This window comes from Stegodyphus dumicola, chromosome 3 (genome assembly GCF_044657685.1).
Source record: "Stegodyphus dumicola isolate Sdum_Otavi_A_Nest chromosome 3, ASM4465768v1".
In the NCBI taxonomy this organism is placed as follows: Eukaryota; Metazoa; Arthropoda; class Arachnida; order Araneae; family Eresidae; genus Stegodyphus; species Stegodyphus dumicola.
The window spans coordinates 154,978,407-154,994,798 of record NC_140770.1 but is presented as its reverse complement, the minus strand read 5'-3'; the positions used below and the strand labels follow the sequence as shown (position 1 = coordinate 154,994,798).

Here is a 16,392-nt window from a genome sequence, read left to right as displayed (position 1 = left end):
CTTTTAATTCTGGCCGGAAGTAGAAAATAAGAAGTGATAGTAAAGATTTAAAATAAAAATAAACGTTAGTAAAACTTAAGATCCTTACAGTTTAAATAATTTAAATAGATGAACATTAAGGTATTTGTGAATGGCAATATTTGAAACCAGGCTCGAGTGCCACGTGCGACTGTCGCACGAAGAATGTAAATCATTTTCAAATGTTAGAATTCTTTCTTCTTCTTGTTTGTATGTCGCCATTTGAGTGCTAAATAAAGTTTTTTCTGTGTTCCATCATTGGAGTTGCTTCATATTGCCAAAGAAGTATCACAAGTAGATGGGTCGGTCACATGGAGTATTTTTACTTGAATTTTTTATGGTGTTCTGTTTCAGAACGATTCGTGCAAGTGTTATTCAATTCATTATGCAGAAGGTTGAAGTAAAACTTTTTTCAAATAACATTAAATTGTTGCTCGCTTTGTCAATCTTCGTGATGATAAAGTTATCTTGCAGTTTTTGAATAAGATTTTCTAGTTGCTTTTTACTGTGCAAAGAATTGAAATAAGGTGACTTGAAAAGCAAAAGTTGAAATTCTTCAATTAGTGCAGCTTTCCATTCAAGAAAAGTAGTAGTAGGTAAATTTGATCTATTACTAGCTAAAATGATAAATTTATGAAGATCATTATCGAATTGTTTGAGGCAAAAGTGCTTATTAATACTGAAAGTAGGACGAAATTTGGTGCCAAGTTGCATAAGGGCTCGCAATTCTAGGTCTTCAATGATATTGAGATCTCCAGTAACAACATGTTGGTGAAAAGGATCTACATATTTATTGTAAATAGGTAGTTGGCAATTACATATGCTATCTTCTTGAATAACGTGGTGGTTGATAACTAGTTGACCTAAGGTCTTTTCAAATTTAAAACAGGGCTTAATTTGAAGTTGTTGGTCAGGAAGCAAGTGTTGATATTTTTTAAATATGCTTGGAATTTTTAACTGATCGTAAGAAGGGTGCTTGAACTGTATTGTACAAAAAAAGTTTTTTGTGAAAAAAATTACTATTCTTGAGTTTAAAATTGCAAAAGTCAATTATCAGATCTTTAACTATTTGGAAACATTAAGATTGTTGATCAGTTATTTTAATTAGATTCCATAAGGTAGTATTCTTAAAGGTATGAAGAAGTTTTATGGCATTTTTAGCGAATTCTTTATGTTCAAGGTAGGAATTAAGATTTTTAACAATTAATTTCAGATCTTGTGTTGGAAAAAAATTTTTGTTTTTGGAATCACCTCCTCTTGATCCTCTGGTAGTAATATTGCTAAAAAATCTCAATTGTCCATATATAGAGACTTTTGACTGTCTGTTGGTGGTATTACTTAGATAGGCATTTAGTCCGTAAGGATACAGTGACTTTTTTTGAAGTATGTAAGTGGACTCCTTAAACAGTCTTAGTTTGGTGTTCGGTACAATATCTAACACATTAATTTCTATGTTATCAAAATTATGTATATGATAATGCTCAAGAATTGCAGTATGCTATCTTTTGTGAGATTATTGTTGTTATTTTTAAATTTTTTAATATGAGATCTATGGTTATTAATTCTGAGGTTGAGAGAGTTTTTTTTGTTTGACCTATATACGTGAGTGAACATTCTTTACAGGTTATTTGGTAGATACAATTGTAAGTCTTTCATAATGATTGTATTTTACTAGATTTAGAATATATAGTGAAATAAATAAGACATACTGAATTACGTGCAAACATTTCTGTTTTCGAACGTAACGTATCTGGCGCTTTGAGCTCTGGAAACTCGTTCAGAAGTTGGAGAAACTTTGTTCAGCATCAGCAGAAATCAGTGGAGTATAAATTTTACACTGAAAGGAAATTTAATCGAAGGTGCGAAGTCCACACTTGAATTTTTCTCAAATTTAATTCAAGGTTAACCTTAGCGAATCAGTCAAGTTTTTCCTCACAGTTGTAAACTTTTTTCATCTGTTCTTCTCTTACATAACTTCTTCGGCAAACTTTAAATCACATCGGACTAATACATGTAGCCGGGCACTGCGAAAGCTCGTTTGTCTTTGTCATTGAGCATTATATATAATGCAGTCTTGATACAGGCATACTTGATGGCTGCTGCATGCATATGAAGCATTTCATTCTGTAGAAGTTTATCGTTACTGCATTTCACCTTAACACCCTCACAAACTTTTTTTTTTTTTAATTAGTACATCTTAAACGGTATTGATAACAGTAACAGATAAAAGAAATTAAGAAAACGTTTAACACATATATCTTTGCACGTCGCTAGTAGTTTCGTCCCACTTCATGCTTGTCAGATTACAGCATATTTTATTGAAAACATTTTAATAACTCCATACTTCAAACTATTTCTAAATAATATACGGCTGTTTCTAAGAAATCAGTCATATTTTTTGGGGTTGAGAGGTACTGAATACAATTTGAAATCTTTTTCATGGCGATTTACAAATTGATACCTTTATTGGTGATCTAGGTGGAAAATTCTAGAATTTTTGCAGATTTAAGTTGTTGGTCTTTTCTATGCTAAAAAAATGTAGACTGTTGCGTAAGATACACAAAAATCGATTCTTTAAATCTAGAATCATTCCCTTTTTTGTTGTTGTTATTATTGTATCAAAAAATATTTATTATTTAAAAGTATCAGCCACCTGGCTATTAATTGAAATTACGACAAATTTTGTCATAAATTTAGTGCTCAGAGGTAGTATGCGTGAAGGCGTAGAATACTGCAGTTTTCCTTTTTTTTAGGGGGGGGAGAAGTTAAACGAATATTAATCCAGAATCATACGGAAATATTGTGAATCGGCAGCTGCTGCTATTACTAATATTGGTATCGTACATATTTTACAAAGATTTCACTCGTTAAAATGCACTAACTTACATAGGTAAGGCTAAAATAAGATTGTATGATGTTTGTACTCCTCTGTGCCTTATTAACCTAATAATTTTAAATTAAATAAGCGTTATTTACAATTTTTATTACTGAAATAAAAAAATAATAAAATTTTACTTTACATCTGCCGTGGAATTTTGCAGGTTATGCTTATATCATAATTCAAGTCCTAAATTATAATAATAGGTCTTTATATTCCCCATAAAACTAGAATTCGAAACATTTGAAGGCCTATGAATAGATATTTAGTCAATGCGACGTTTTCAATTTTGATAAATATTTATTTTCAGTAGATGATTTCGTAAATTTTGAGCAATATTTTATTAGCAATATAGTGTGATAATGGATCTATTTGTTTGTGTAAATGGGGGGGGGAGGGACTGACCATTTTCTGAAACTGGAAGAAGTGTGGCTACGTGCTTGTTATCTTTTAATAGTGTAAGTCAGCTCCATAAATCAAAAAGCAGCATGTTCATTTGATAAGGCAATTCTCTTGGTTTATTTTTCGGACTTTGAATCTTGTTGTAAATGTCTGCAGATTAAGAAGCTAAAGCGGATATCTTCGTTTTTATAAAATGCACCTACTATGTGTTCCTAAACAGCTAAACAAATCTTCTAAGGTCATTTTTACCTGTGATATTTATCAATGAATTTTCCGTGTTCTGAAGGAGGTCACTTAAATTCACTTCTGTTCAATTCTCGTACGATTTCTTAGTTTTGATACGGTGATTTTAAATTTTTTCCTCGAAATGTATATACTTTCATACCCTTAAGAGCAATAATAATAAAAATTTCATAAATATGCTTGAACTGAATACATAAGATTAGTTGAAAAAAATATATATTTTCAAAATTTTACAGAAACGGTATTTTTAATAACTCATCTGAAATAGTAGTTACACAGAAAAATATTTTCAAAGTTTAAATTCCGAAAGTGCTGTACTTATACAGCATATGTTTATTATACATATGCTGTATTAGTACAACACATACAACATTGTAATACAGCATATGTTTATTATATATATTTATATATCCCACGAGAAAGAGCCTAGCTGTTTTGGGGTTCTTCATGATCGGAAGAGAAAAATCCAAAAATGGGATTTAACTTCTTTGCTGTTTTTGTTGAATTGTTAAACTGCAAGAAAAATAAGACGGATAATGATTCGAGAGCTGGAAATGAAATGATGCTTTCGTTTGTCTGTGGAGATTTTTCTATCTGCAAAAATAGTGTGATGTTCCCGAGATGTTAAAAACGGAATTATGTTTTTATGTTAAATAAAAATTCAAAAAGACCATTTGTCTGATGTTCCTTCCATCCGAAAGGTTAATACACGCAATATTACAGTGTCAACCCTTTCTAATACGACAGATATCTGTGCAATAGTCTAGTTCTTTTCAAAGACTTCTCAAAGTGTCCATGTCAGCAGTCTACACAACTTTTATACTGCTAAGTTTAAAACCATCCAGACTTGTAGAAAAAGAAGGAATAAAAAGTCGATTTTTCATGGGCACCCCCAAGAACTAGTCGTATAGTGTAAAATGTTGACTTCCAGGGCGTATAATACATTCAAAACATTTCGGAAGAACAACTGTTTAGATCAATTATTCTGCTCTAGCCAGTCACCACAGATCACTTGGGAGTTACTATGCAAAGGGAAACTGGTTTTCCGTTATGAGGATGATGACAGATTCGATGCTGATGGCTGATAGGTTGAAAATGAAAAACTTATTTTTTTTTTTTTTTTTTTTTTTTTTTTAGTGTGTGTGTGAAAGGACTGCGAAGGACGTGTGATACACATCTATTTTTTTCGGATAGACAAAGTTTTCTAGTTTTTGCTAATACGGTACTGTTTCAATACGGTTCTGCTTTTCTTCCGGATTCTGACAAAGCCAGACATGGTCCAAAAGACCATTGACTCTAAGATAGTCGAGAACAAGGAGAGGAATGGTATAAATATCCGCCCTAGAACATCCAAACAGACCAAAATACGTTCGGGAGAAGCCTGACGTTCTCGGCATTTGGTGCATGTGGAAAAGATTTTCATACGCTCCCAGAAAGAGAGACACTTAATGTGACCACTAGCAATACGTTAAAGTGTTATATCTGGGAGCTCTTGTCGCACCCCACGTTTAGACAGGCAAGTCCAACCAGGCCTGCTAGCCAAGTATCAGTGAGGGATTGGAGGGGGCACAAGCCATTCCACCGTGATTTGTGATTTTTCAGAGGAAATAGATAGGTGAGGGCCGAAAAGAAGGGAGCGAAAAGACCACATATATCCTTTTCTTTTGCTAATTTGTCCGCCATTTCGTTGCCGTATTGACATGAGCCGCATGTTTTTTCGCCTACAAGAATCCAGTTATCAAGATGTAGTGAGCTACGGTTATCAGATAAAATCCATAGATCACCAAAATTCTTTTCTGTTAGTTTAACCTCGAGCCCCAAATTGTTTGCTGTCAGTTCACTTCCGAAGACAGAACAGTGATTTGGATTACAATGACAGAGAGTTATTTACCTTTTAGGGGTCTCAATATAAATGCCTCTACCTGTATGGTCAGCAGTTTTACTGCCATCTGTGAAGATCTTGGTAGCATTTTTGGGAAGGTGCTTTTTACCAAAACCCTGTGCTAGGTATTCATTGATAAAATCCTTCTTATTTACAGGAGTAGTAAAGTTTAAGCGCAAGTGAAACCTGGAGAGTTCCTCGGATGGATTGAACTAACACTGTAGTGAGTGGGGCTCAACATTGCAAGAAATTAGGGTCTGAGTCTCAACTAGGCCAAAAGGGCTGTTTTTCTTTAGTCTTTGTTGGTTTCTCCACTTATACACTGAAGTTTTTATTTTATTGGCCGTAACAGAGAGTTTGCTAAAGTATTTAACAAGGCCAGCTAATCCTGTAGTCTGGAGAGGTTGCAGCTCGGCCTCAAAAAGGAGTATTTTCGTAAGACAGCTGTGCCTCAACCCAAAAAATAATACCAGCTGCACTTAACTGAACGTTTGAGGGTAGTCGCATCAGCTCACCAGTTCCTACCCGCGATATATTTTGGAAAGTTTAGTCGTTTTCTACTTTTTTGAACTATATGTTCGATTATAGAGTCTTTCTCTCTTGTTCCACATAAACTAGAATAGACTTTATAATGACCTGGCGAATTCTCGCATAAGCGTGAATAAAATTACGGATTCAGACGAAGGGTAAAAATAATCTTTTATTAATTTAAAAATAGTTAACAGAAAGGCACGGACTTCGTGCGTTACAAAAGCACCGTCAACTTGCGGTGGAAACTAAACGTAGAATATAATGTAAGTCAAACCTAAAATAAATAGTGCAAGATAGCACTTAATTTACGCCTAAGAGGTGGGCTCACAGGAACCTAACCGGCGAGATACTAAATCTGATAAGGCCAAGAAGCTTACTAACGTAACAGCGAAATAACAACGAAACGGGCGTTTGACTAGCGAAACACGCTCGGAAAAACTAATATATTCACTTTTTAAAATATGCACTTCACTTAACTTTACATCCTGGCGAGAGAATGTGAAGGGAAGTTTAGAAGTCTAGAATAGGTATTGTTATGCAAAATAAGGAAAAGCCTACACGATATGATTGTGACATGTAAATTCAGGATTAAGAATATTCAGGGATTCAGGGTGCATCTCATAAGAAAGTTCTTGATTATCGAGCGTCGACTTCGTCTGGTATTTGTAGTAGGGAAAAAAAAAGTAACAGTTGATTTGACTGGGTTAAAACATACTTTCAGCTCTGCAGCAAAGTTGGACAAAGCTGTTAGAAAATTATTGAGCTTCAATTCTGTTTCAGTTATATTAATATTAGAGCTCCAGAAAACAATGCCATCTGCAAATATTCCAATTCTTATACCCAACGAAGGCAATTTGTTCATTCCGGCCATATACTTGGCGAAAAGTGTGGGGCTAAGAACCGATCCCTAAAGTCTCCTGTCCATGATAAAGTGTTTCCTCGAAGATTAAAAGTGTCACATAGTTTTAAAATCAATTTGTACTTCCAAAGTTTTGTGTATCGATGGCCTTCGTGAGGTCCAATAGGGCAGCCACAGTATGATGGGTAAGTTTAAGATTCTGAGCATTTTCTTGTGGTTTGACAAAAATATGTAACGGTTCTTTTGGGTAGATACATGTAATAAACTGTGTAAATAAAATATACATACACGTTGAAAAGAGATAAAAATGAGCATTAGTGCTATCATTCAGAGTGTAGGTAAGATTGCTAGGAATATGGTGAAATGTGTAAACTAGTGCTTCTGAACTTTTTTTGCTGCATGCACCGCTTTCACCAGTGCTAAATGATGATCTCCCCTTTCTTTTGCAAAACTAAAAAAATATATGTTCATTTACTTAAATTTAGATTATTTTAAAAAAAGTTTTATAAATTAAACAGCAAAAAGTGTAGGAAATATTGATAAATACCAAAACTTGAATAAAAGTTCTTTTTTTTTTTTTTTTTTTTTTTTTTTTTTGGGGGGGGGGTGTATTCGTAAACTAAAACTAATTATTTCACAGGTAAATGAAAAAAAAAAAAAAAAAAGGTTGATCAAACCCTCACCTGAAACTACAAAATCTTTCTCGCTTGAGAAACCCTGGTGTAGATAAATGCATTAAATGGAGGATATCCTTTCTAGCGTATACTGTGTTTATTACAGTACATTTACATATTTATATTAATTAAAATAATGAGTGGTATGTTTTTGCGTAACGCTTGCAAAAATCTGTGTCGCGCGAATGTTTGAAGAAACGTATACATTATAAAGTCATAGCCTATGGAAGAGATTTCACAGTTCCATGGCATTGCATGCAATGTGATATGTTCATTTTTTTCTTTGTGGGGCCCACCAGCGGCCGAGCGGTAAAGTCGCTGAACACTGGTAGTTCGGTCCGAGGTTCGAATCCTGCGAACGGGCTGGCTGCATGGGCGTTTTCGTGGTTTTCCCCATGTGTAACGTGTATACGAGCCAATTTTCCTTAGAAAGTCCTCCACGAAGGCATCCCTCCCCCTAGGCAGATAGCCCTCGAGGCTTTGCCATAATCACACACACGCACACATTTTTTTCTTTGTAAAATATACTTACATACTTTCTACTTTATTACTTTCATTTTGCCTATTAATCAAGTTCCTCAGTCAGTTTTTTAAAACACAGCTTTAAAATATTTGTTTTATTACATATAAATGAATGTTTCATTACATAATGAAACCCATTTTTAAACCTAACCGGGAAAATGAGACGGATGGGTAAAAAATTTGCAAATTTTGTAATTTACTGTGTATTTGTTTTACTAATTTTCTCCCATTCTGACTCTTGGTTAGGTTAATTGGCCATTTTAAACTTCTTAAAAGTCACTTTTGTAGCCAAAAAATCGTGAAGAACGTTCTAGTTTTATTTCATTTTTCTTAGCTTTTGGCGGAATTTACTTAATTACATTTTGATAGTTTACGGTATTTCTTTAGTATTTGAAATTCTTTTGCTAATATTACTTTGCGAGATTAAAAATAGCCGAACCCCATATTAAAAGTTTCTTTTTGTAAATTTAGCCATTTTTTTTAAACTTATCGATACATCGATTGTTTGTTTGGATTTTGATTTCATATTTTTTACATTAGTTTTGGCAGGCTGGATATATAGGGGGTGGCATCTTTAATTTTAAGAGATACAAATAATTTCAATACTTATACTAATTTCCGACGAACAGAAACATATCTAAATGCCAGATGAAACGTAGTAGTATCGTTGTCAGATTCTACCACTTCTTGATAAAGTTTGAGTCTGACAGTGATGAAACAACTTTATCAGTGTTGTATTTACTGTATTTTAATGTGGTTTATAAATTAATACCTGTCAATCTCAGTCAAAGGCTATTAACTTTTTAATTTATATACACTAAATTTACACCTTTTGTTTCGATTAATGATTTTTAGTCCAAAAGAGCTTTGCCCTGAAGGACTATTGTTTTCGTTTTGCCATTTTGCGTTGAATCACTATAAATGTCCGTTTCACTTTTCAAACTGTGGCCACCAAATGTTAGAGTCTTACATTATATTTGAAGAAATTAAATAATGAAAAATCTGCATAAATGTATCTGTATTTCTCGCATTGTGATAAAACAACGGTACATACAGCCATCGAATTCTGAATGACGTAATTCTCCTACGAATATGAGCATGTGGAACACCAAATTTGAAATTTGCTTTATTATAGATTTCATATTTTGTAAAACTTTAACGAATTTTTGATTAGGAAACTCAAGGATAACCTATTTATCTCAAGCGCGCGGAACTGTCTATCGGAAATTCTAAAGATAGGCTCATTTAAAAATTATTTTGCGACATAGCCATCGAATTTTGAATGACGTAATCCTACTGCGAATATGAGCATGTGGAAGCCCAAATTTGGAATTTGTTTTATTATCGATTTCATATTTTGTAAAACTTTAACGAATTTTTGAATAACAAACTCAACGATTTGAAAGCGAGCAATGGCAACAATGTACGGGGGGGGGGAGGGAACCTATCTCCAGCGCGCGGAACTGTATATTGGAAATTCTAAAGATCAGCTCATTTTAAAATTATTTTGCGACACTGCTATTGAACTGAAATTTATGGTTTGAGTGCGAAGAACATGATATTTAATAAATGAAGGTAACACACAAAATGTAAAAAAAAACCGCCCCTTTGGACGTAATTTAAAATCTGAAAACTTTCAGATTTTTGTTTTTAATATGTTTCTTCCTATTAAATTTATTAAATTGCTTGTTTTGTTAGAGCTTAATTAATTAATTTATATATCTCTCTCTATATATATAGCCTTTTAGAATGCAGTTCCTTGTTCTATATATTTCCAAAAAAAAAAAAAAAAAAAAAAAAAAAAAAAAAAAAAAAAAAAAATGCTGTATTGACACAAACAATGAATGGTGACTTTACTTAACTTAAAAACGACTTCGCTCGAACATTTACTGCCACAAAACTTTGACGAAATTCCCGATTAATTCATCATCTGGAAACATAAAAGGCAGTAAAGTATTAACATTAATTTAAAATGAGAAGTAATTTGACAATTCTAAAAGAAACTAGAAAATAACAGGAAATATTTTAGAATTTGCTAAAACATTTAATATCTCTGAAATTTAGTTCCGAAATTCAGGACCGATTAGGCGTAGCGTTCTTTTAAGGGCTTTCCAAGTCTACGTTCCTTCTTTTTATGAAGGGGAAAAAGAATTTTTGAGGAGTTATATATTTATGAAAATTGAAGCCCAATTTGTGTGTCCCTAGGCACTAATCAGGCCCTGCCTAAATTTCGCAGAAATTTGCGTCGCGATAAAATTTCTGCACTAACTGTCATTATTCAAGTGCAACTAAATAAAATATATTTTTTCCTATGGTTACACAGAAAATAATTCGTTATCATTTCATTGGCATATTGAGAAGTACCTAAAAATCCCCCTGTTCAAAATGAGTTTAACTTTCACTCAGAAGTCATTTAAATGCTATCGACTTGTGACTATGAATACGCGGATTATAGAAAGGTGTTAATATTAGTAACTTTGTTCTTTACTTATCTAATGCGTCTGCTGCTGTTCCTGCTTACGCATTTCTTGAATATGTCTGACGTAATTAAAATAACACCAGCGTCCTCATCCTGAAAGGATAAAACGCTGCGGACTTGATATGTGACGTTAATAACTTTCTTTCAGCTGCCCAAATATACTACGTCAGATGCTTGGCGATGGTGGTGGAGAGGAGAAATTAATGAAAAGTTATTTGTTAAGTTCAATGGCCTTGACTCTGAAAGAGGAAATGAGGGCAAATTCAGTTTCCCGTCCAAGTTGTTGGGCGAACGGAACCCAGTCATCTCTCTGGCGAATTTAATGAGTTGTTTTAGTTTTCTGGCTTGGTGAATAAAAGAAGTTAGTAAGATACACGGTGCGGTGCAGAAAAATTATAATCCTCTCCAAGCTGACCGTGCACGAATGCGTTGTTGTCTTAGAGAGGTGAAATTTAGTACTAGTGTTTATTTGATGTTCTCGGGAATACTGGTCACTTTCAGAAGTGGTCATCTTCGAAAGGTGATCCTCACGATAGGGCTTGTTGTATTTTAAATACAAAGACTGGTGATATAATTTTAAACTTATTATACAAAGTCTAATGAATACAAAAGTGGTTAATGTGCTCAGATATATATATCAAAATCGGATGAAGAGAGGAAATCAAAGTGATCATATCATTGTAATATGTATTTGTTAATCTTCAGAGTAAGCTAAAGTAAGTGCAGAAACCAGACAGGAGAAGGGTTAAAAGAACCCTTTATTAAACTCTTAAAAATTCACAATGTGTCGACTTGACACTAACAAACTACGCCTCGCTCGGGCGGTAACTCAACTAACAAGAACTTAACTTAAAACTCAAAGATATTAACAAAACAGTAGACTTTTCCCCAGGGCTGAGATAATCCTGTTACCTAAAACCGCGTCGAAGTCTAGTAGCAGCAAAGTAATAGCAATAAGGCCAGTTTAACTAGCAATAAATGCAGAATCAGAAGCTCGTGCTACAAAGGTACAGTGCTTGCCCATTCTTTTGTAATTTTCGCTTCTAGAACTCGATATTAAATCTTTTCTCCTAATGGCAGGATTTGCATTCCTTCACGCGCACTACCACATTTAAATATTCTTGCATTGACAATTAAGGGAATGAATGTTTATAGGAAATAAAGCATAACCTTAACTGCGTAAGGTGTTTCTCCCGCCTTCTTAGCGTGCCTTCGTAGTGTAGTGGTCTGCACGCTGGGCGCGTATTCCAGAGATCCGTGGTTTGATTCCCGGTGAGGGCGACGCTCATTTTTCATCATTGCTGCTTCCAATTAACCTAATGTCTCTACAGTGGCCCAGAACTAAAAAGGGTGGTGGATGATGATTCTCCACACCCAGAATTTAGCGCTCGGGACCTCTAAAACCCCAATCGCCCTTTAAAAAGGGGACTGTATAAGGTATTTCTAATGCCTTCTTAGCGTGCCTTTGTAGTGTAGTGGTCTGCACGCTTGGCGCGTATTCCAGAGGTCCGTGGTCCGATTTCCGACGAGGGCGTTGCTTATTTTTCATCTCTCCTGCTTCCAAATTACGTAATGATTCTACAACTGGTTATTCAAAATAATTATAAATTACATCATAATAAATAATTTTTTTTTAATCTGATAGATCATAATAAGTTATTATTTTTAAATCTTCTTCTCTCAAAAAAAAAAATCACAAAATTAGCAAAACGGATTCCTTTTTCGTTTTATTATTAATCATTTTCAAATCATGCAATATTCCGCTTTGGAATGACGGGTGCAGTGCTTCGTGTTGCACACATGAAAACATATAGACTAGATAGACCTTTTATTATTTATTATATTACGGATCTTTTGAAAATATATATTATCTTAAAAAACATGATAAATAAGCGATCGGGATCATACGATTGTGACTCTGGCAGCTGACGAGCACGTTGCCATAGAGCGGCGCTTGAGGTTGCTTGCGCATGCTGAGTGATAGTCTCTTCCATGAGGTTTTAATCTTGGAATTATTGCAGCAATATATTTTATTTCGAATTCTTTCACGTGCTATAAGAATACTGTCAGGTGAATTAAAATATAGCGCTGAAAGTTAATTTCGCTTATAAAGAACCACGAGAAAGTTAAAACTTCTTGACACCTCCCGCCAGTAATTAACAGTATGTCTGTGGTAAGCTATGAAAATAGGTTGAAAGCGAGTGTTCCCTGGCATGCAGCCAATGCAGCTGGAGTTCTCCTCCAGACCTAACGTGACTGCGCTCGAATGTTTTGCCATTTATTGCGAATCCATGCGCACGCAACAATACTTATCAGCTGTTGCGAAAGAAAGTGTGCAAGCTAAGTTGCAAATATCCGGGCTGACCAAGACTTATAGCTCACCGGAACGCTCGAAAAATCAAAATCCTTTTTCTTTCCTTTTTTCTTTTTGTGCACCAGATGGAGATTTTTTTTTTTTTTTTTTTTTAAATATTTGAAAAAAAAAAGAAAAAAAGAAAGATTTTACAGTAAAGGAGTGAGCATAAAACAAACTACAAATCGCAATTTTTTTCAGTACGACTAAACCGACTAAACCAAAAATTCCATTCAATTCATTCCAAAATGGTTCATCATTAGACCGTTTATGCAAGTCTGTCTGTCTGTCTCTCTCTCTCTCTCTCTCTCTTTTTTTTTTTTTTTTTTTTAAGAAACATTTGTACTGGACAAGTCACTGGAATTTTGGATTATTGCAAAATGCACCCTAGAGCTATCTATATAAAGGGTGGGACGAATTCTTAAAGAACTTTCTAGCAATCGCTTACAAAATAAATTAAAAATGATAAGCCGCATATGCAGTATATAGTTGCTTTCCTGTAATGATTCTATGCTGCATGTTTGCCAAACATTGTAGCCTAATCTACATGTCATACAAAATCGTCTAAATTAATTTAATAATTTCTGAAATGTTATGATATTATACTGTACTATCTTTTTATATTAATTAAAAGCACACAATTAATAACATTAAATAAATTAAAAAACAGTGTTATATTTAAAAATGAATTGAATTTTATTACAATAAAAATTATTAGAGTATCTTTTAATACTGCGGCATGAGGAAAATTTGAAAGGTAGCAGAAATATCTTTACTAATATTTGTCACTCGTAGCTGTAAGGGAAAAAAAGGGAAGCCTCTCAAAAAATGTGTATTCAATAATAATTTTGTAGAAAATAAAATCAATTTTAAAATTTTTCTCCCGTAGGCTTTGTCTGACTTACGGCAAAAATCAAAAAAAGATGTGTTAGAAGATACTACATTCTGGCATCAGGAGATCAAAAAAGTAAAGGAGGAAAACGATCAGGTAAACTACCAGTAAAATTATTTTTACTGATAATAAATTGCAAGTTTGTTAGTATTTATTTATTACATAATTCTGTTTCATATTTTTTACAGCATAATGTAATCTCTTTATATTTTTAACAAAATGCATAAAAAATGAGTATGTCATCATTGGATAAAAATATACAAATCTTGGTTCAAAATTAGATGCCTACAAATTGTAACCTTCCCCCTCCCCAAAGAGGGATACAGTGGCGTAGCTAGGGTGGGGCAAGGAGGGACATCTGTCCCCGGGCGCAGCATCCAAGGGTGCCAAATTGATGTTATGCAATTCTAGAATGAAACATTTTTCATTTTTGGCACACTGAAAGGGGTGCAAGATTTTCAGTTGTCCCTGGGCACTGAAAACCTTAGCTACGCCTCTGGAGGGATATAACGGCATGTTTTCACCTTTTTCAATATCCATAAATAAATACAGCCATAGCATTGCATCTAGATTTGCATCCCAGAGAAAAAAATGGATATTTGTAAATACTGAGATTCTTTGTGGCATGGAGCACTTAAAATATACCATGTGAAAAGCATTTTTGAAAGGTTGGTGTAGAATATGATTTATTTTAAAAATATGTTTTTGAGAAAAAAAGGTAAATTTGGCTCAGCATGGAAGATGCTGTTTAACTTGTTAAGACATATCTTTATTTATAAAGCATTTTAGATGCATGTTTTTCCTTTCTAAGTATTACTAAATGTCAAAATATGCTAAGGTAATTTAGAAAAAATTCTTACTGATTATTTCAATTTCTTGGCAATTGTTATTTATTCAGAATTACTATTTTGTTATTTTTTTTAGCATTATCATAGAAAAACACCGTAAGTGCAGTATCCTGAAGCTGGTTCAATTCCTCTTTCCAAAACATTTATTTAGTTTGGTGATCCTTAATGTTCACCAATGTATTGTGTTAAGCATTTCTGATAGTTCCTTCTGTACATTCTCTTGTTATTGTTCAGAATTTAATACCATAGAATAGTGCAAAATATTAAGCTGCTCACTTGAAGGAAAGTATGTTTTCCCACAGTTGTAAATGAACGTCATCAGTAGCAAGATAAATGAAATTTTGTGGTAACCTGTGTATTCCCTCTGTTTGAAGTTTTATAACAGGACTCATATTATTTATTGCAAGATGAAAGTTACAATAAATTTTTGCCTTCTTAACCATTTACAGTTTCAGTAGAATGTTTATTGATTAATTTATAGGCATGGCAACAACGGTTGAATCGCTTGCAAGAAAGGCTTCTTTCTCAAGAAGAAGAACTCCGGCAAGTACAAAATGAAAATGAAGAACTTCAAAGGCGACTTGAGACGCAGTCATCCCCCACTTGTTGCTGTAAGGGAGATATTGTTTCAGATGGCAATGTGCGTCTTGATTCTGCTTTTGAAGATGATGAAGAATGCCTCAATTACAAACCTTCCACTCCTGTAAGTTCACATAAAAAAATAAAAAAAAAACTCATACATTCCTGTAATTAAGCTGCCTAAGAAACAATAATCTAGGAAAATATTCTGTTTATTATTATTTAATATAATGATTACATATAGTTTTATAATTGTTGTCATGTCTATAATATAAGCTATTCAAACAGTGCCATGGGCAAAGATGACTGCCCTGGCAAGCTGCAAAATATTATCATCATAGAGGTTCCGTCTCTTAAACAAGACCCCAATTTTTTAGAGTACAAGATGGATGAATACTGGTAGGGTTCTGAATGTGTTTAGTACAATAACTGTCACAAATACAGGGGGAAAATGCATAAAAGAATATCTCAAGTTTGCATTCATATTACATATTAAACTCTATCATATAACTGTAGATTTAGCTGCTAGGTAGCTATCATAATGCTAAATATCAGTATAACACACATATGGCATTCTCTGTTTCAATAGAATTTTTGCTGGTTAATTTATAGGCCTGTTAAAAGTTGCTAAATGTGAGTTAATTTTTTATTATATGTTAAATTATTTTTTATTTTATTTTCATATAAGATCATTATATGTTTTCGCCTTTTTATAACTATTTTATGCATCTGGACATGCAAGTAGGTAATATTTTACAAGAGCTGGATATGTGCGTGCCTAGTGATGCTGTAGATTTCAGTCTCAGCTAATGATTTTGATTACTTGCTCATTTCATATCGCATATGATATGTATTTTATTATATGATTTTTTATAATTGGATATTTTATATGAAATATCAAACAGGAGCACCTACAAATAAGGCAATCTATATACATGATGTACCATAATTGTTGCGACAAACATCTAGGGGAGGTAGGGCACATCATAAGGATTAAGAATTGGATAGGAACCTATACCTGTAAATGTCAGGGGTAAGTGGTAGCAGAGGTAAAGATGGGAAAAGAAGCAAAAGTGATTAATTTGAAACATTTATTGAACATGAATACAAATGGCGTACGACAGCTTGAATGTTACAACAGAGGCTCGAAGTTTGCACCATCAGATGAATTGAATCGCTGAATTGGTTAATCAAAATTGCATTAATTTGGCACAAAATATAAAATAAATAAA

At 33.6% G+C, this 16,392-nt stretch overlaps 1 protein-coding gene across 5 annotated transcripts in view; it reads left to right on the top strand.

Annotated features, from left to right (window-relative positions):
* LOC118192727 (uncharacterized) overlaps window positions 1-16,392 on the top strand; it is a 305,586-nt gene that overhangs the window by 256,703 nt on the left and 32,491 nt on the right. For 2 of the 5 annotated variants that reach the window (XM_085813518.1, XM_085813520.1), the window contains 2 exons: window positions 13,731-13,829; window positions 15,063-15,284. In XM_085813518.1, the coding sequence (XP_085669644.1) occupies window positions 13,731-13,829; window positions 15,063-15,284 (321 nt within the window). Of the gene's footprint in view, window positions 1-13,730; window positions 13,830-15,062; window positions 15,285-16,392 lie in introns of those variants that run through there. The other 3 variants (XR_015040322.1, XM_085813519.1, XR_015040321.1) reach the window with 2 other exon arrangements.